General features: G+C 52.0%; 1 protein-coding gene across 2 annotated transcripts in view; it reads left to right on the forward strand.

The window, feature by feature from the left end:
• Nucleotides 1–305: 305 nt before the first annotated feature.
• SLC13A3 (solute carrier family 13 member 3) overlaps nucleotides 306–19,065 on the forward strand; it is a 67,918-nt gene continuing 49,158 nt past the window's right edge. The window contains exon 1 of one of the 2 annotated variants that reach the window (XM_045804762.2): nucleotides 306–478. In XM_045804762.2, the coding sequence (XP_045660718.1) occupies nucleotides 368–478 (111 nt within the window). In that variant the 5' untranslated portion in view covers nucleotides 306–367. The remainder of the gene's footprint in view (nucleotides 479–19,065) is intronic. The other variant, XM_045804761.2, reaches the window with a different exon arrangement.

Here is a 19,065-nt window from a genome sequence, read left to right on the forward strand (position 1 = left end):
ACTCGAACCCAGGTGATGCTAACAAGCGCTTTCATCCTCGCGTCGTCGTGACCGCCCCTTCCACGGGCCGTCGAGCAGCGAGGAGAGGTTCCGGCCGGTGGCCGCAGGTTAAACTGGAGGCCACACTGCCTTGAGGGCTGGAGTCCGTTCCTTGTTCTTGTGCCTACCGTTCCCTGACTTTCCCGGCCCTCTTCTTCCTCCCCAGTCCCGGGGGCGCAGGCACCACCCTTTTCCTCGGGGAGGAGCTGGGAGAGGGCGGGCCGCGAGCGCAGTCCCCTCCCCGGACCCTCCCCCAGGCTTTAAGCCGGCGCGGGGGGCCAGGCGCGGGCAGTCCCGGGCCGGCCCGCTCCGCCGGCCGATCGCGCAGATGGCAGCGCTGGCGACAGTGGCCAAGAAGGTGTGGAGCGCGCGGCGGCTGCTGGTGCTGCTGTTCGCGCCGCTCGCGCTGCTGCCGGTGGTCTTCGCCCTCCCGCCCAAGGTAACGCCTCCTCCTCCCGGGCGCCCCCCGTTCCGCCCACCCGAGGGGCCGCGCTGCGGGCAGGACCCTCTCTTCCCCCGCCTCCGAGGCGGGAGACCGCTGAGGTCCCGGACCCCCCTCGACCCTCTCCCCTGTACCCGGCCCCCTCGAACCCTTTCCCAGCTGCGCCTTGGAGCCCGAGTCCCCACCCAGCCTTCTAGATGTTCTCAACTTCTCCAGGAGTGATTTTGCCGCTCTTATGAGCTCTAACCACGCGCTGGGCGCTGCGTGCAACATTTCACTTGATAATCACAACGAACACGTAGTGAATGCCAAGCCGTAGGACGGGGTGGGGGCAAGTCACAGAACTTCCCTGAACTTCATTTCACTCAAATGTGAAAATGGAGGAAACCAGACTGGCAACCCATTGGGCTGTGGTAAATATTAAGTGAGGCAATATATGTAAATGGTTTAGAACCGAGCCTGGTACACAGTAAGTGCCTACAACACACTGGCCGGTTTTAGTCCAGGCCCCTTACGTGATGGGAACAGCCAGGGTTGGAGGAACCCTCACCAGGAACCAGGCAATGAAGCTTTGCCGGGCAGGCATCATTTTATTTAATCCTTTCCGTGCCCCTGGGTGGTGGTGGGGGCCGGGGGGTTATTTATCTCATTTTCCAGAGAAGAAAAGTGAGGCTCAGAGAGATGAAGTGACTTGCCCAGAATCACACAGCAAGCCGCTGAGTGGGGATCCAGTCCCTAGCTTGTCAGAATCCAGAACTTAAGCTGTTTCTACACTCTCAAAGAAAGTAAATCCCTCGACCAAAGGCTGCAGACTGAGGTCAGGAATGTCATGATGAAAGTCAACACCAATGGGGGCTGGTGGTGTCACGGGTCCCTATTGGGTCCCTCACGGGTGCCCAGCCCATCTAGAGCATCATGGGAGGGCAGAGGACAAGGCTTCTACCTCCAGGAAGTTGCTTTACCACCTCTCAATGCGATATTCAATGTTCATAAAAAAGAAAAGCAGAGAGCGGGTGTAATTTAGCAGTACATTACCAGCACCCCCCAGCAGAGAGCAGGGGAGCTGGGAGAGGTATTCAGAGAGGGCTGCCTGGAGGAAGGGTCCCTCCTTGGGCACAGGGAGTAAGAAGGTGATACCAGCTGGCGCCAAAGAGACCCAGGGCTCACGTACAAATAAGTTTTCTGGTGTGAAATGATCCAGGCTCTTAGACTTTTTTGACATTGAAGAGAGAAACAACAAATGCCAGAATAAGGATGAGGTCAGTTTTCAAAACCGTCCCATTCCCGGCCTGGTGCTTTGGACCAACCTCCTTTCTTCTTTGGGTCTCGCTTTCCTTGTCTGTAAAGTGGGGCCGTCATGGTGCTGGTGTCTGCGAATTGCGGTGAAGGGTTGAGCAAGGAAGTTGCCTCGCTTTGTGAAGCATCACCGATGGAAGGATGGATGGGTCTGTGAGCTCCCAGGTGGAGCCCCAGGGAAGAAAAGCCAGAACACACAGCATCTCTGTCCTCAGCAGGGGCTTCTGTAAGCTTCTCTCTGCTCAGCCCTCTTGCAAGATCTGTGAACCCAGGGGCAGATGCAAGTGTTATGGGGCCTGAAGCATATAGTATCTGAGGGGTACTTTTTAAGAAAAAGTACACAGATTTACAAATAGAAAATTCAGTTTAGGGTTTGGGAGGGGCTCTGAAGCTTAAGTTTCATTAGCTTCGCTGTGAAAGTACTTCCATGCGGACCCCAGCGTGCCCCAGTAACGTGCCTCTAGCCATCTGCTGTGGTGGTAAGCCTGATGAGTAAGGGGTTTTATTGAATGCTTAACCCTTACTCTGTGCCAAGCACCATGTGAAAAGCCTCTCCGGCATCATCCTGTGTAATGTGCACAGAACCAGGGAGACGGCGGCTACGAACATGCCTACTGACCAGGTGAGGAAATGGACGTCAGTGAGGTTAGGTGACTTGCCCAGGGTCACATAGCCAGTACAGAGCCAGAATGCAGGGACTGTACTTCGAATCATCATACTCGATACTCTTTCCTCAGTTATAATTGAGTAAGAACCTCCTGTGGTTTCCTACAGATCCCGGTGGGGACCCTTTGTGCAGCCCTGGATGTCACTGTCTCTTTAAGTGGCTGATAAGTGTGGGCCTCCTCCCAGGAGACAGATCTGGCTTCTTGGGTGATCTTAGCCTCCCTCAAAAATCTCTATCAGCATACTCGAAGCCTCACCCCATATAATATATATATTATATACAGAGACATATATTATATATAATTATTTTATTCTTGGATATTAATAATGGACATGTTTCTCAATCTGATTTACAGTGTGAATCACAGCATCTTTTATTGATCTGGGATGTACATTGAAAGCAAAGAGTGGGTGTGCTATGCAAACAAAGCTTCTAGACAATTTCTGTGGTAATCTTAACCAGTATCAACCCTATGATAACCTCCCCAAACAAAGGCCAGTGGGCTAACAAAAACTTTATGTTTGCTGTGCAAACGTAGCTTCAAGGCAAGTATCCTTAGTGTCCACTCCCACCCCCAATATCAGATTCTAAGCCCCTCTCATACAGAAATTCTGGAACCACCAACGCAAGGTACATGGTACGTATGGCTTCCCCAAAACTTTGCAGGTATCAGATCAGGAAAAACAATGGAGCTGCCTGGGCATTTGCCATTTGTCCCTCATTGGGTCCTGGCTTTTCAGTTTTATGATGTCTCTAGACCACTATTGCTCTGATGTTCTAGGGTCTGTGTGGTCGACAAGGTTGGCCCTCGTGCACCTGTCCCCTGATGACTGGTGAGCCGGTTTGCGGGGAGGTCGGGGTTAATCCAAAGAGTAGATAGAAGCAGGGGGGAGCAATTCTTACATTATGTCCTCCTGGCTTGAAACAGAACACTATCAGCAGAGATGAAAAGGAGTGGGATGTGCTTCTGGAATGCAGTGATTGCGATTTCCAGTGCCACTGGAGATTCCAGCTCTTGCTACAGAGTGCTGGAGACATAGGAAATCAGGATGCTGCTGGAGGGATCACCTCAAAGTTTTCCAAGAATGGCCATCCTGGGAGATGGAAGTTGGGGAACTGGCCTTGGGCAGCTGGTACGGATAGAGGAGACTGTTAAAGCAGCTTGCAAGTGAGCACTAGCTCTGTGTGTTTGCAGGAAGGGCTTGCCCCCTCTCCCACCTTGGACCCACACCCACTGAAAGCAAATGTAACCAGATTGACCATGTGGCCAAGATGAGTTCTTGCAATGGGTACTCATGGGTGACTGAGTTGAAGAAGAGGAATTAGGGGGATGTTTTAGGCAGGACTGCTACAGATTGCACAGGCTGTGCACTGCACAAGGCGCCTTGAGTTGGCAACGGGAGATTGAATCAATCTGCACTCCACCTGCCCAACTGTGTATCCTGGTGCAGTGCTGGACCCACCTGAGGAAGAGTCCCCTTTCCTAATTTGCTGCTAGCTGCAGACTTGTTCTGGGGTGGTAGATCTTTTAAGGGGACCGTAGTACACCTAGAAGGTCAGAGGCCCACTTTTTTGCATTTGCCTAATTCTTGGGTGGGTGGGATTTAGGTGAGTGATAAGGAAAATGGTCATTTCATTCCCAGTTTTGAGTCTTTGGAATCAGAACTGGATTCTCATTTCACATACTCGCTCTGTGACCTTGGGCAAGGCATTTCACTTCTCTGGGCTCGTTTCTTCACCAATAACATAGCCACAAGATCACCTTCCTCCCCGGTTATTGTTGGGGCCCTGTGTAATCATATGTCGTGCCTGTGCCGTAACTTCCTACTTTTAAATTTAGTGCTAAAGATATGCTTCACCTCTCTTGTGCTGTAGCTGAGAGACGGAGACCCAGAGAAGTCAAAGGATGGGTAGAGCATGGGCCATAGCACTGAGAAGGCCTGCATTTGGGTCTTGGCTCTGAAACTCTGAGACAGGTGGCTTTGCATTTCTGAGTCTCTGTTCACTCATTCGTTTTCGGGTTTTTTTCTTTTCTTTTTTTTTTTAAGGTTTTATTTATTTATTTGAGAGAGAGGAGAAAGAGAGAGAGAAGGAGGGAGGGAGAGTTAGAGGGAGAAGCAGACTCCCCACTGAGCAGAGAGCCTGACATCGAACCCCAGGGTTCGAAGGCAGACACTTAACCAACTGAGCCCCCCAGGCACCCCTCCCTCCTGCGTGAAGTGAGGACTCACACCTCCTACAAAGAGCCTTATGAGACTTAATTAAGAGAACGTATGGACATTGTCCTGTGCAGTGCCAAATGTAGTGTGAGTTTATAACAATAACTAATAACTGTTAAATACTGTTTTCCCACTTATCCTATGCTGTCTTACATGCCTTTCAAATTTTAGTTTATTTACTCTTCACATCAGCCTTAAGAAAAGGGAATAATGATTATCCCCATTATCACAGACCAGGAGAGCAAAGCACAGAGAAGTTAGGTCATGTTCCTAAAGACGCACAGCCACTAAACATTTTGTCCGTCACTTCTCTTGGTCCTGGGTTTGGGAAGACAGGGTGACCAGGGTTCTTAGAGACCCTGAATATTCCCTTAACACGGGCTTCCCAGAAAACCCCACAGATCCAGCCCTGTGGATCGAGTACCTTCCTAGTGCTTTAAACATGTATCATCTCGTTGAACCCAAAGAGCTCGGACAGGGAACCCCCAAAATGGACTAGGGTCTGATTTAGTTTCCATCATCCGAATACCACCCACAACATTTCGCTAGATCCCCTTACTCTGCTCAGTTTTACTTACTTAATTATATTCCTCTCGTGCCCCCCCCTTTTTTCTACATCATTACTGCCTGACTAGCCTTCCCTCCTTTTCAAAACACTTAAATACAATGACTTCAAAAGACAATTTAATACCAAGACCACGTATGGAAACCAGGATCACGAGTGACTAACAGAAGAAAAATAGAAATAAACAGGTTTCCAGTGTTGGTTGATTCTGGCTACACACTGCCGCCCACTCGAAGCCAAGGCCTGAGACCTGCCCTTTCTGTGTCACACAGGGAGGCAAATGCTCAAGAGAGGTGTAAAGACAACTTAGTACCAAACCGAGACTTTGCTTTGGGAGGAATGAGAAGGAGGAAAGAATCCGCAGAATGTCTTCTCGCAGCTCTCTGCAATGGTCCCCTGTCTGATAAAACGGATTTATTCATAGCCCTTTCCTTGTGGGAATTTGTGAGCAAGGATAGGTTTATTTGCAAAAACAGCATCTCAGATGCACATAAATTTTGTTTCTTTTGCAGTCTATCCTTTACACATTATTTTTTTCCTGTAGGGATCGTTGAAGCTAACTGGGGGGAAAGGGGAGATGCTTGTGGTGTTTGGTGGAATGAGCTATGTGGAAATGGTCAGTCCTAAGCCTCAGCTGACTCATCGGGAGATTGGGTCTAATCCTACTGAAGTGCGTTCATATGCTTGAGGCACTTTGCCAAGTGCTGGCCTGTAGTAAGCACTCAGTAAATGTCAGCTGCTCCTATTACAGCCCCTGTTTCAGAACTTGGGACTCATTCTAGTTCAACTTCCCCAAAGAGGGAACCAAGGCCCAGAGAAGGGAGTGAGTTGACTGAGGCCTCACAGTGAGGGAGTGGCAGGGTGGGAGGTGAGCATCTTCACCCCCTGTCTTTGTCTACTGATCCCCCATTTCAGGTTCCGGCCATCATGTTTTATCTAGCAATATTTAATCTCTGAATCTAATGTCTAGAGATGGGGTGAGGGAAATCAGAGGTCATGCTCCCTTACTTCTGTTCAGATCACAGTTGGCCCTCGACAAAGAGTAAGAACAGCTAATATTTATTGATCACTTACTGGGAGCTCTGGCCCCCTTGCTCCCTCTGCTCCCATACTGACCTTGCCTCTTTCTTAAATATCTCAAAATCGCTCTCACCCCAGGGCCTTTGCACTTGCCGTTCCCTCTGTCTGAACTGCTGTTTCCCCAGATATCTGCAAGGCTTGCTTTCTCACTTCATTCACCTCCGCTCAAAGATGACCCTCCTCAAAGGCCTTCCCTGACCACCCAATCTAACAGAGAAATCAAAAAATCCTTTACACTCCATTCTCTTCCCTGCCTTACATTTCGTCATGGTTTTTATCAGTTTCTGGCAGTATATTAAGTATTTAAGGAATGGGCAGGTCAGGGTAAAGCAGGCTTAGGATTGGCTGGTGCAAATAATTTCCATGGGCTCTGGGACATAGGCTGTCCCTAGCTGTCTGGTACCTGGCCTTCAGTGATTGAGGCAGGTGGATGGGTTGTGGCGTGGAGTGAGAGGGCCCAATAAAAGATAGGTGGTTGGGGTGTGGGCTCTGGATTTGTTGGTTTACATTGGAAAAACACCTGAGTTGTTTACTATCTCTAGGAATTAGCCAGCCCTGGTAGGGGCTGACCTTCCAGAGTTATCAAAGTCCCAAGGTGTCAGAGCATCAAATTCAGAAACACACGCTTGATTCAGTCTTCCATACTCTTCTTTTCTCTCATGATGATCCAGCCTCATAGGTCTTCTTTTTGGTCCTTCAAACCTACCAAGCTTCTTCCTGCCTCGGGGCTTTTGCACTTGCTGTGTTCTCTGCCTGGGATGCTCTTGCCATTGATCTTCCACAGCTGGATCCTTCTGGTCTTTCAAGTCTTAGCCCCAGTAGCATCTCTTCTGAGGAGTCCTCCCTGATTACCCCTTCTCAAGAATACTTGTCCTCCTTACCCCACCAAACACTTTCTAAACCAGCCTCCTGTTTTATTTCCTTCATGGAATTCATCCCAATCTGAAATGGTCATTATTTGTTCACTGTCTGCCTTCCCAGCTAGGCAGTGGGCAATGTAAGGGAATGGCTCATTCCCCACAGCACCCCCCTTGCCTAGGACAGTGACTGACATGTAGTAGGTACTCAGTAAACAAGTGAATGAATGAATTTGGATTTGAACCCAGGTAGCCCTGATTTCAGAAGACATGTGCTTTCAAAAACCCCAGCCTGCTGCCCCTTTGTGGAAGATTTGAGCTGGGGTCAGTACTTCCAGCTTTCCCTTTATCAGTTGGGAAGACTGAGGCCCAGAGAGGGCCTGAAGGGACTTTCCCAGCCTCTCCCAGTCAGATGGTCCCAGAACCCTCATCCGTGCCCCTACATGCTCTCTGGCCAGGTCTGACCCATTGCCTACACAGACCCCTTGGCCTCGGCACCGCTCCTCTGAGGCCCAGCCAACTTTCCACTTTCCTGGAGCTCCTGCCAGGTGTGTAAACAGGCCAATGTGATTCCTGGTGATGCAGCAGGGAGCGAGATCGTTTCCTGACCAGACTCAACAGGACAGTGCCCTCTGGCCCTCTGGACTGATGAGCAGGATTTTCTGACATCCCCCCCCCCCCCCCCCCAGATCTTGAAGACACAAAGTCAGCACCTTAGCAAAGCCAGACCTGGCTGGGGCCTAGAATAAGTCACATATGTGCTCCTGAGCCACTCTCTCCAGCCGAGATACATCGGGGAAGAGACACACAAGGCCGCAGTTCAAAGCACCCCCTGGCAAGTCACTTCCCTCCCCTGAGCCTTGATTTTCTCATCTGCAAGGTGGGCATCCTGAAACCTACCTGCTGGGAAGACCGGAAAGGGTCTGACACATAGGAGGCCTCAATAGGGGAGCCTGGCTGTTGCTATTTTCTGCATAATGGGGGTACCAGGCTCTTGGCTCTGCTACTTGCCCCTGAAATTTACAGGGCGAGGGGCAACCAATGGGGATATGAGCCTGTGTTGTTGGGTGGAGGGAAGCACGGACACACAGGACAGAACAGGGATCCCCAGTTGATAAAGAGGTAGAAACAGGACTGAGGGGGCCATAGGCTCCTGCCGGCCAGCCTGGCGGCTCTCTTGCCCCCTCTTTCTCTTTTGCTCCACTCTCCTGCATGGGTCCTTACCAGCAGTCGGGGCCAAGACGGGGATTTGATTTCAACCATATTAAGCTCTCTTGCAGGAATGTGCTGGAGTCCCTGGGAGGCTGCAGGAAGTGAATTCAAGATTGTTGATGTCCTGGGCCACATGCCTTATTCATGCCCCCTTCTCTGCTCCCCAAGAGGCTCCTAATAGTCATAGCCGGCACCTCTCCCGTGCTTATTAAGTGCCAGACACAGTTCAAAGCACTCAGGATAGGCTTGCTAGCTCATTGTGCTCGCCACAGCTCTGTGGGGCAGGTGCTGTTATTGTCTGCATTCACAGATAGGAACACTGCGGCACAGAATGGGTTAGTCACTCGCCCAAATGCCCAAGGCTTGGAAACAGCAGAGCTGGGATTCAGACCCTGGCACTCTAGCTCTGGGGTCTGTGCTCTTGGCCACAATGTGGGGCACAGGGTGATGGACCCATTTTATGGATGGAAAGGTCAAGGCTGAGAAGGGAAGCCACTTGCCCAGCACGTCACGGTCATTGAATGAGTAGTGGGGCTGGCATTTGACCCTTGGTCTACCTTGTCAAAGGCCCACGCTCCTTCATGGTTCAGTGGAGGCGGAGAGGGAAGGAAGTGATTGTGCAGTGTATTGTCAGGCACATCAGCAAAAGCTTCCCAGAAGAGAGATAATGTCATCGTGACCCGAGGAGGAGTTTGGAAGTCTCGGGGAGCTCTCTGAAGACAGGAACTAACATGGGTGGTCAAGCATGATGGATGGGAGCTGGAGTTTGGCTGTTTGGGCTCAAATCCTGGCTTTTTAATATGCTGTGTCATCTTAGGCCAGTTACTTAACCTCTCTGTGCCTCCGTTTTCTCATCTATAAACACACGACAATAAGTGGTGATGTTGGTTAAAGTCTTGACAGATGTTGCCTGCCTTCGTGGACCAATCACCGCCTATGTTCTGGGCTCTGGGAAAGGCTTTAAATCAGTGATTCTCAAGCATGTTGCTCCCCCAGAGACAGCTGGCAAAGTCTGGACGTTATTGGTTGATGGATGTGCAACTGGCATCTGGTGGTAGAGACCAAGGGTGCTGCTAAGTGTCCCTACCATGCCCAGGACGCCCCCACGACAGAGACCTCAGGCCCCAAACGTCGGTGGTGCGGAGCTTGACAAGCCTGCCTACCATGTGTTTGATGTTTTGATCCCCCAACCAGCATGCGAGGCAGGGACGGTCAAATCCCATTTTCTGTCAAGCAAACAGGCTGTGAGGGAAGTGTTTGCCTGTGAGCACACGGCCTGGCTGCAGGGGCCCTCATGGCGGGGAGAGCGTTTGGAAATGGAGGGCCGGCCAGACAAGACAGAATGCCCTGGCCGCCCAGCCCGGCTCTGAGAGCAGCTCCTGGCTGCGCTGGGTGGAGCTGACCCTTTGTCCCCTTGGCCCTGGGGCTGCAGCAGGCGACACCTTTCCCTTGGTTGGGAGAAACAAGAGAAGCCCTTGTTGGCTGCCACCCACAGCCCCATGCATTCACAAGCTGCTTGCACCTTTCTGTCCTGACTCTGGAGGCCTGGGGAACAGGGGAGAGGGAAAGAACTTTCCTCCTGCCCCTCTCTGCGGCCCCTTCTCTGTGAAGGGCTGGAACTTAGCAAAACCTGGTGGTGCCTGAGCAGGGCATTTGCCAGTGGAGCCCAAACCTAGAAGTGCAGGCGGTTTGCTGGGAAGTGCATCTGAGGGGCCTGGCGTCTGGGACGAGAGCATGGGGTGGCCAGGCCCGGGGAGCCTAGCAGAGGCCTGGTGCGGCACCCGGCTCACGGGCCATGTCCCACCTCTTGTTGGGGGGCTGGGGGATTGAGACCTGTTCTGAGAGCACCTTCTCACCCCTGCTAAACTGACATTAACCTGTGAGGCCTGGCTCCGTGCCCTGCTCCCGGCCTTTCTCCTCTGGGGGACCGGGACCTCCTCCAGACCTGGCTTTCAGCGTCTGGAAAAGGGGTCTCCCCGGAATCCCTGGGCTGGTGTGCCCCCGAATCACTTTCTGAAGGGGAGGGGGCAGCATTGTGAGAGTAGGAACGCAGAGACTTCCTGGACTCATCTTGCTCTCCCTCTTCCTGGCTGCATGATCTTGGGCAAGTGACTTAGCCGCTCTGTGCCTCAGTTCCTCCTCTGTAAAACGAGGACAGTGATAGGACCTCCCTCATAAGGGTGTAGTGAAGATTGGCTCATGTACCTCAAATATTTGGGGCTGTGCCTGGAACATCAGAGGTGCTAGGTAAATGGTTGCTATTAATGTTATTTTATTATTATTAGTAGTAATATTTGCATTACAGATGAGCCCGTGGATCCAGGGATCTGGAAGCGCTTTATGGAGGATGAGGCTTGCTCCTGAGTCCTGTTGGCCTCCTCTCCTCTCTCACTGTGTGGGCTCTTGGGACTTCTGAGCCTCTGTTTCCTCCCTTATAAAGAGGAATAAACTCTTTTCCTAGGAGCTCCTGAGAAGATTAAATGAGATAGTGCTTATCAGAGAAAGACCTCTTTTTCTTATTCTTGGCCTGTAGCCTGGAACCCCAGTGGCCTGAAAAGGAAGGGATTGTGGGCAGTGGAGGGTCATTGTCAAAAGGGGCTTGGAAACTCCCCAGGTCAGGCCTCAGCAGCAGGGGCCGGCTTCCCCCAACGTGTGCCGCAGGGGCTCCCGGGATGCCCGGAGCAGGGCCAGCCGGACCCGAGTGCGGGTGGGATGATGGGAAATCGTAGAAAATTGAACGTATTAGTGGCAGGGCAGACCCCCCAGTGCCTGAGGGAGGTTAGGCAGAGTAGTGGGCACACAGGATATGGCCTCAGCTGACCCAGGATGGAGGCCGGCACGGCCAAGGACTTGCTCCGTGAGTGGGAGCAAAGCACGTGCCAGACTCAGTGTCCTCATCTGTCTGATGGGCCTGCCTACCTCAGGGGGCCATGGTGAGGCTTAGGGAAGCCTGTTTACTTTGTTATCAGTAAAGTACCCTGCAAATAGCCAAGTACAAGTAGGGATCCTGACCACCTTGTTCATTCACCCATGTATCTTCCAACACCTAGCACACAGTAGGTGCTCAATAAATATGTCCAGAATGAATGGGAATAAAAATGGCTATTTCCCGTGTGCCAGGCACTGTCCACAAGTGATTAATACATTCAGTCAAAAAGTATTAATTGAGCACCTATCCATGCCAGCTACTATTCCAAAGGAATATGGTAGTAAAGCAAATAGTCACAGGTCTTTATACTTACAGAACTGACATTCTAGAGAGGGCGACGTTGAAAAAACAAACCTAAATAAGTAAGGTCTATGGTATGGCAGATGATGATGAGAATAAAAGTAGGGAAGGGGAGTGGGGAGTTGACAACAGAGGTAATGCAATTGTAGAGTCAGGAAGGTTTCATTGAGGAGGGAACATCTGAACAAATACCTGAAGGAGACAATATTTGAGCAAAGCTGAGCACATATAAAGGAAGAGCATGGGAATAGCAGGTGCGAAGGCACTGAGGTCAGAGCACGACACGTGTTCATCAAATGATCTTCCCGGGGCCTTAATATAACTGTTCCCGGGAGACAGACCCCTGCCCCCCCGATCATGGAGAAACTAAGTTCAAGGGCCCAGCTGGGCTTTAGAGTCCCATCCTCCCCCAGTGCTTTCAGGCCTGATTTCACTTTCAGCCAGAGAAAGGGCTCCTGTTAGTGCAGGCCCCCAAAGACATGGGAGGGACTCTAAGGAGCAGGAGGAGGTAGAGAAGTCCTGAGGGGGGCTTTAGGTGTACCCCTGCCCCATGCTGGGAACTGAAGGGCCCTCTGGACAGATGGGGAGATTGAGGCCCAGGGAGGGAAAGAAGCTGCCCAAGGTCACACAGTGGGTGGCTCGCTTTTTTCAGAACAATGTGTTCTATCCTCCTTAGGCTGAGTCAGGCCACTGGGGCCCCATGGGTCCAGCGGGGCTTCCAGCCACCCCACCTGCCTGTCTGGCTCATGAATGATTAGTGAAGCTTGAACAGCCGTGATGTGCGAGCTGCCCCAGGAACACTTTTAATGAATGGCTCCAAGAACTTGAACTTGTTAGAACATCTGCTAATGAGTCCAGGGGTCTTACCAATCCAGTCCAGAGGAAGGGTAAGAGGATGAGATGGCTGGCCTCAGAGGTCTCCAGAGGCGAGTCACCCCCTCTACTTTTTCCTCTACTCCCCCTTGAGTCGTGGGCCCAGATGGACACAGGTGGCTCTTAACTGCTTCCTCGGGTATTTTCAGGCACCGGAGAGGGTAGGGGGGAGCCCTGGTGGGAAATCAGAGACCAGACTTCTGGACTGTCTCCATTGTTTCCCTCTGGGTCACCCTAGACTAGTGCTCAGCTTAACCTTCTATGCCTCCGTCTCCTCCTCTGGAAAATGGGCACACGCAACTCACCTCTGCTTATCCTCAAGACTGACCAGACCCAGAGAGGATATGAGAGAGCTTGCAAAGTACTTTTCTGTTGAGTGTCCTTTCATTTTCTGTAATAGAACCTACCAGAGTGTATGGGGAACAAAATCACAATCCATGTAGGGAGCTCAGCCCAGCGCCCAGCACCCACCCACACGGAGTGAGTGCTCAGTATGGGCCGGCTGTTCCCATCACTGTTACCCTCATCGCTGAGACTAGTCCAGGGCCCTGGGCTCAGACCACCTGGTGGGCATCACACTTCATCCCTGTCTAGAAGTGCACACGTGGACGAAAGAGTCGTGGTACCTCTCTGGTCTGTTCTCTCATTTCTAGACGGGGGCGTGTGCCCAGCAGGTGAGTTCCTGCGTGTCCGAGGCGTGCCTGGTGGCTGGCCAGGGGACGCCCTCAGGAAATGGTCACTTTATCCTTCCCATCTACTGCTCAAACTGAGGCAGTGTGAGCTGGGGCAAGTCACTCGAGCTCTTTGAGCCATGGCAGACGGGGGACAGCCGCTGTAGCAGCCTCCTGGAGCTGTGGGAAGGGTTGAAGCAGGGAATCCATGGGAAGCTACCTGGCCCGTAACTGGGCTCGATGCGTGCAGGCCTGTCGAATAGCCGTGGTATGGCTCTGAGGCAATGAGGGAGAGTTGCTGGAGAGACTGGGGGCGGGAGGGGAGGGGGGGACCTGCCCCGAGCCTACAGGGCTTTCACAGAAGGGCCGTGGCCATGTTCCCTTTGATCTCCCTCCCAGTTCTCTCAGGATGGCGTAACATGCCTCTTGATGTGCTGAGGAGGACCCCCCCGGCCCCGAAGGGACGCCTGTCAGGCCAGCGCTCACAGCTTGTCCCAGGCCTGTGGGAGTCCCAGCAGCCTCGTGTCCCCGGGCCTCGGCCGGCTTTATGGAACTCCCCCTTTTCAGGTGCAGGCCTCATGCCCAGGTGCTTCTCGGCGCCTTGGGTTCTCCCTTTCCTGGGGCCTGTGGTGTGTGTGCGCCCCACTTCCTTTGCTTTGGGGTCCATGTCTGTGTGCCCCCTGGAATCGCTGCCTTCCTCCTTACACGGCAGGCCTGAAGGACCTCACAGATCCTTGGGCTGAAACGTCTCATTTTTTCAAAGGGCAAGAAAGTAAAAGAAAGACCAAGAGGGCAGGAAAACGTCTCAAAGAAACCGAGCTTGTCAGTAGCGGTAACGTTCTGTGGCTCGCTGACTGCGCCGTGCATTGCTCCCGGCACTTCACCTTCATTAACTTACTTCATCCTTGTCACAGTAACTCCAGGGGTTGAAATTCTCATCAACGTCATCAGCCCCATTTTACAGATGAGGAGACCGAGGCATAGAGTTAAGTCACTTCCTCCAGGAAGCAGTGGAGGCAGGATTTGAACCCAGGCACTCCGGCTTGGGATGCCAACAGCGTAACTCATAGGGTCCTCTGCTTTTTGGGATCAGGCCCAGATTTCAGCCCGCGTGTCCTAGCTCCCTTCCGCAGCTGGTTCTCCTGATCCTAACCGCTCCCGCCTCTGGGGGACTGGCTGTCCTCCACGTGTAGTCCCACCCTGGTGACTATGATGTCATCGCTGTCATGTCATCTGGGAGCAAACTGAGGCTCTGAGCGGGGGGGGGCGGTCTGCTTGAGGTCACTCACGCCAGGAGTGAGCGCCTGAGCTACGAAGCTTCCGACCCTCAGTGGCTCCAGGGGTTTTGCACGGCATGGACGCTGAGCTGGGGGTTGTGAGAGAATCCCGAGAGGTTTAAGGCATGGCTGCTGCCTTGCTGGAGTTCGGGGCTTCCCACCGTCAGCCCTGCACACCCCCGGGGAATGGGCCTTTCGTGGGCCGCTGCAGAGCACCACTGTGGGCAGCTGGCCCCGGTCCTGCTCCCTACAGGGCTGGCCAACCCGCTTTCTGCCTGGCACGGAGCCATCACCGGTGCCTGCTGAGAGCCTGGCCATGCCTCAGTGTCCTGGCAAAAATGCCTGCTGCGGTTCAGCGGGGAAATGGGGCACAGGAGGGATGGTGGTGGGGGGTATGGTTTCTGCACAGCTCCTGCCCCTGGCCTCAGAGAACGTTTGCTGAGTGACGGGGGCAAGCTTGGGGGCAATGGAAAAAAGTGGCCTTGTGTCTGCCTGGAAATCATTCCCCAGCTCAAAAATTAACCACCTGACATGGCATTTTCTTCTTTCTCCCCTCTCATCTCTGCGTATTTTGTCTGCAGACTTTAATCCCTGTAGTAACGGCCTGGCTCACCCGAGAAGCTGGGATTTCTTTGGTGGGCGGGATTATAAGGCTTCCTGTAAGAAATGCCTAGGTTGGATTGGCATGACTAGGTCAGGGTCAGGGACTGTGGTCACCAAACCCCTGGCCCCCATTCTTGCTCCCACCTGGGGCCAGGACTAGCGGAAGCCTGGAGAGGCACCCAGGGAAGCAGACTTTAAGCGGGGCTCCCTGTCAGAGTGGGGCACTTGCCTCATCCCTGTCCAGCCCTGCTCCCACCTCCTCCTCCTGGTAAAGCTCAAGGCACAACAGTTTTTCAATGAAAGAAGGTAAGACGAGTCCTTCCCTCTTACTCGCTGTGTGACCTCGGGCAAGCCACTTTCCTTCTCTGGACAACCGTTGTACTAGGGCTTAGTGTAGCCCGGGCTTTCTCAACCATGACACTGTCAATGTTGACACTACTGAGAACAAATAATCCTTTGTTGTGGGGTTGTCCTGTGTATTGTAAGATGTTTAGCAGCGTCCCCGCCTCTACCCACTGGACACCAGGAGTCGCCTCCCATCATGACAACCCCAGATGTCCCCAGACAAATGTCCTCCAGGGGACAAAATCCTCCCCTGTTGAGAACCACTGGATTAAATGATCTCAGGTTCATTCTGGCTCTCATATTTTAAGATTTTTTTTTTTTTTAAGAATTAAGAACAGTGTTTTTGAGGCCTAACTTCAAGAAATTGAACTTGTATAAAACATAACAGCTCGTATTTCGTGGAGTATTCTCACGTAATTATCACTGGGACAGTGGTTATGTCACACGAGATCACTCTGCGAGGTAGGTGCTATCATTACGTGCCTCCAGCAGATAAGGAAACTGAGGCTGAGGCCAGCTGAATACCCGGATCACACAGCCCAAGTGTGGGAGGATTGCACTTCTAATTCAGGCTTGCCTGATTCCAGCACCCACGCTACTTATGTGCGTGCGAAGACAAACAAAAGGCAAGATAGTCCTTTCTCGTGGCAAAATCCCTAGGTGGAAGGCACCTGTGGTTTAAGTTGGTGGGATCCAGACTTTTCTAGTCCATCCACCTTTCTGAAGCAGTCTGAGAACATCAACAGAGAGCAGCAAAGGGAGAGGAACATGCCATCCAAGGAAAGACGCCAGGCCACAACGCCACCCCTGGGGTGTGAAGAGGGGGCTGACGCTACTGGTGGGGTTTGGACCACAGGACAGGAGACCAGGAGTGATGCGAGCCCCTGTAATGCCTGGGCAGGCCACAGGCTCTCCCAGAGGACTTTTCAACTCTCTGAGCCCTTCTGAATGCTGGCCGAGCTGGAGGCATGCACAGCGGGGAAGGCCGAGTCCCCGGGACACAGGCGACCATACGGAGTTCAGGCGAAGTGGGTGAGCAGGCTCGAAACTCCTTGGCACGAAGCAGGATGTTCGGGGGCAGACGGAAGAGAAAGGATGCGTAGTGACCGCTGTATGGCTGTAATGGTTCTCGGTCTCTCAGTTAGAGACGAGAAGCTCAAAGAGACGCCAAAGCTCCATGACATTCTTGGGTCTTCACACTTAGTCTCCACACTGAGCCCACTGCTGAGAGTGGAGACATATTTCAGGGCAGTGCCGGTGACACAGGGTTCTGGGAAGATCAGCGGTGCTGTTGCCCAGACCCCTGCTCCCTCAGCTTCCCCTCCCGTCCCTCTCCCCACGCTCTCCTTTCACAAAGAACTCACCTGAGAATGGCCCCCCTTCTGTGACGAGGTGCCCGCTTGGGACCTGCGAAAAGGCAGGATGAGAAGTAAGAAGACAGAGAACATCAAATACAAAGTAAACGAAGAATAAATACTGGAAGAGCTGTGTTATCAAGTAGGAGAAACTATTGAACAGACATTTCTCTGTGAGATATGAAGAAAAAATGTCAAGAAATCATGGCCTTCCTAAAATAAATCTCAAGATGTGAAATAAAAGGGTCAGGGAAGAGATAGTGAAAGGCAGAAGGATGTGAAAAAAAACAGTGTTCTGGAAGCAGGTGGAAGAGACAAAGCTGCTCTATTATAAAAACCGTATGAGAAACGGCAAGAGGGAGAAAGATCAAAAACATCATCGGGGGGTGGGGGGCGCCTGGGTGGCTCAGTCGTTAAGCGTCTGCCTTCGGCTCAGGGCGTGATCCCGGCGTTCTGGGATCGAGCCCCGCATCGAGCTCCTCCGCTGGGAGCCTGCTTCTTCCTCTCCCACTCCCCCTGCTGTGTTCCCTCTCTCGCTGGCTGTCTCTCTGTCACATAAATAAATAAAATCTTAAAAAAAAAAACATAATCAGGAAAAAAATCTGTAAAATATAAAGTAAAAACATAACCAGGGGCGTACTCTACAGGAGAAGGAGATAGAGCAAGATGAGATAGGAAAGAAAGTAAGAAAGGATGAGGGGGAAATGATCGATATGGACTACAGAGGAAATGCGACTTCGGCATAATTGGTGCTGCTCAAGACGAAACAAAACAAGTAGAACAGAAAACAGTACAGCTCTTCTTGCACTTACGGCAGGATTACAGCCCGATAAATCCATTGTCGGTTGGAAATATCGTAAGCGCCAACGCGTTTACTACACCTAACCGACCGAGCGTCACGGCTCCGCCTGGCCCGCCTTAAACGGTGCTCAGAACACTTACATTATGGTGACTAACATAACATAATAAAAGGGAAAAAAGGGGGGAAAAAGAACGCTTACATTAGCCTACAGTTGGGCGGTCATCTAATGCACAGTGTCGCGGTGGAAAGCAGAGTGGTTGCATGGGGACATGATGGTTGCAGGTGGCTGGGCAGTAGCCCCTTGGGATCGCGGGGCTGCCCAGCATCCGGAGAGAGCACGAGAGGGCATCACACCGGATATCGCCGGCCCGGGAAAAAGACCAAAATTCAAACTTCAAAGCATGGTTTCTGCCGAATGGGTGTTGCTTTTGTGCATTAAGTTGAACCAACGGAAGTTGGGGACCCTCTGTATTCGAATCTTTAATAGCAGAAAACTTCTCTGAAACTAAAGTAAGACATAGGCAGATTTTCTGTCTCCCAGAAAAAAAAAAACAACTTATAGAGACTCGTCAACACTGAGATATATGTATCCCATGGTGACGTTAATGGACTGGAGGGTTAAACAAAAAATCTTATGGACGTGGAAGCAGAAACTTCAGGTGAGCCAGAAGGAGGGAGAAAGCAGGCTGGCCTCAAATCTCTGCTCTGTGACCGTTCACTATCTAGTAATCCTCAGAGAAAGAAAGCGCAACCCTGGCGTTCAACAGGTAGCTGGCTTGTGTGTTCGGAGGATGTCTTCTTTAAGAAAAAAACCATATTTGTGGCTGAAATTTGCAAAGGAGGGCATCTAACGAAGAGCTAGAAATGTATTCATAACCTCACTCCTGAAACAGCCCATCTGCCAAGTGCGTATTCCAGGTGCCTTGTGCGCGCTCATTCTAAGGGGTCCTCGGTGAGGTGACAGCCCAGGGTCATTCTTCTTCATCTCAGTTTGCAAGCGAAGGGACTCACGCTCGGAGGGTTCAGGGATTGGCCTTGAGACACTGTAGCAGAGCCACCATCCCCAGACTTCCTGGCCCTCGAGCCACATGAGCCCCTTCTCTGTGATGACGGAAATGTTCTATCTGCTCTATCCGGAGGGGTAGATGCTGGTCTCAAGCAGCTACTGAGCACTTGAAATGTGGCTCCTGTGACCGAGAAAGTGGAATTCCAAATTTTGTTCCATTTTAAGGAATTCAAACATATGTAGGCACATGTGGCTGGAAGCTCTCTATGCGGACAGCTCAGCTCTGGAGATTTCCTTGGCATTTGTTCCTTTCCATTTCAGCATCCACTCCCCAACCCCCTCCATATCACGTTCCTCCAAAATCTGGCCTCTGTGTCAACCTTGATCATCAGGACCAGCAAGAGCTCCTGGCAGCTGTCTCCTTGGGCAGCAGCCTCCTGCAGGCTCCTGCAGCCCTGGGGATTTCAGCCGAGTGGTACCAGCTTTTAATGGCAGAGGGGAGGGCCGCGTAGCTGAGAGAGATTTCA

This window comes from Ursus americanus, chromosome 22, assembly GCF_024610735.1.
Source record: "Ursus americanus isolate L20-20 chromosome 22, mUrsAme1.1.p, whole genome shotgun sequence".
NCBI lineage: Eukaryota > Metazoa > Chordata > Mammalia > Carnivora > Ursidae > Ursus > Ursus americanus.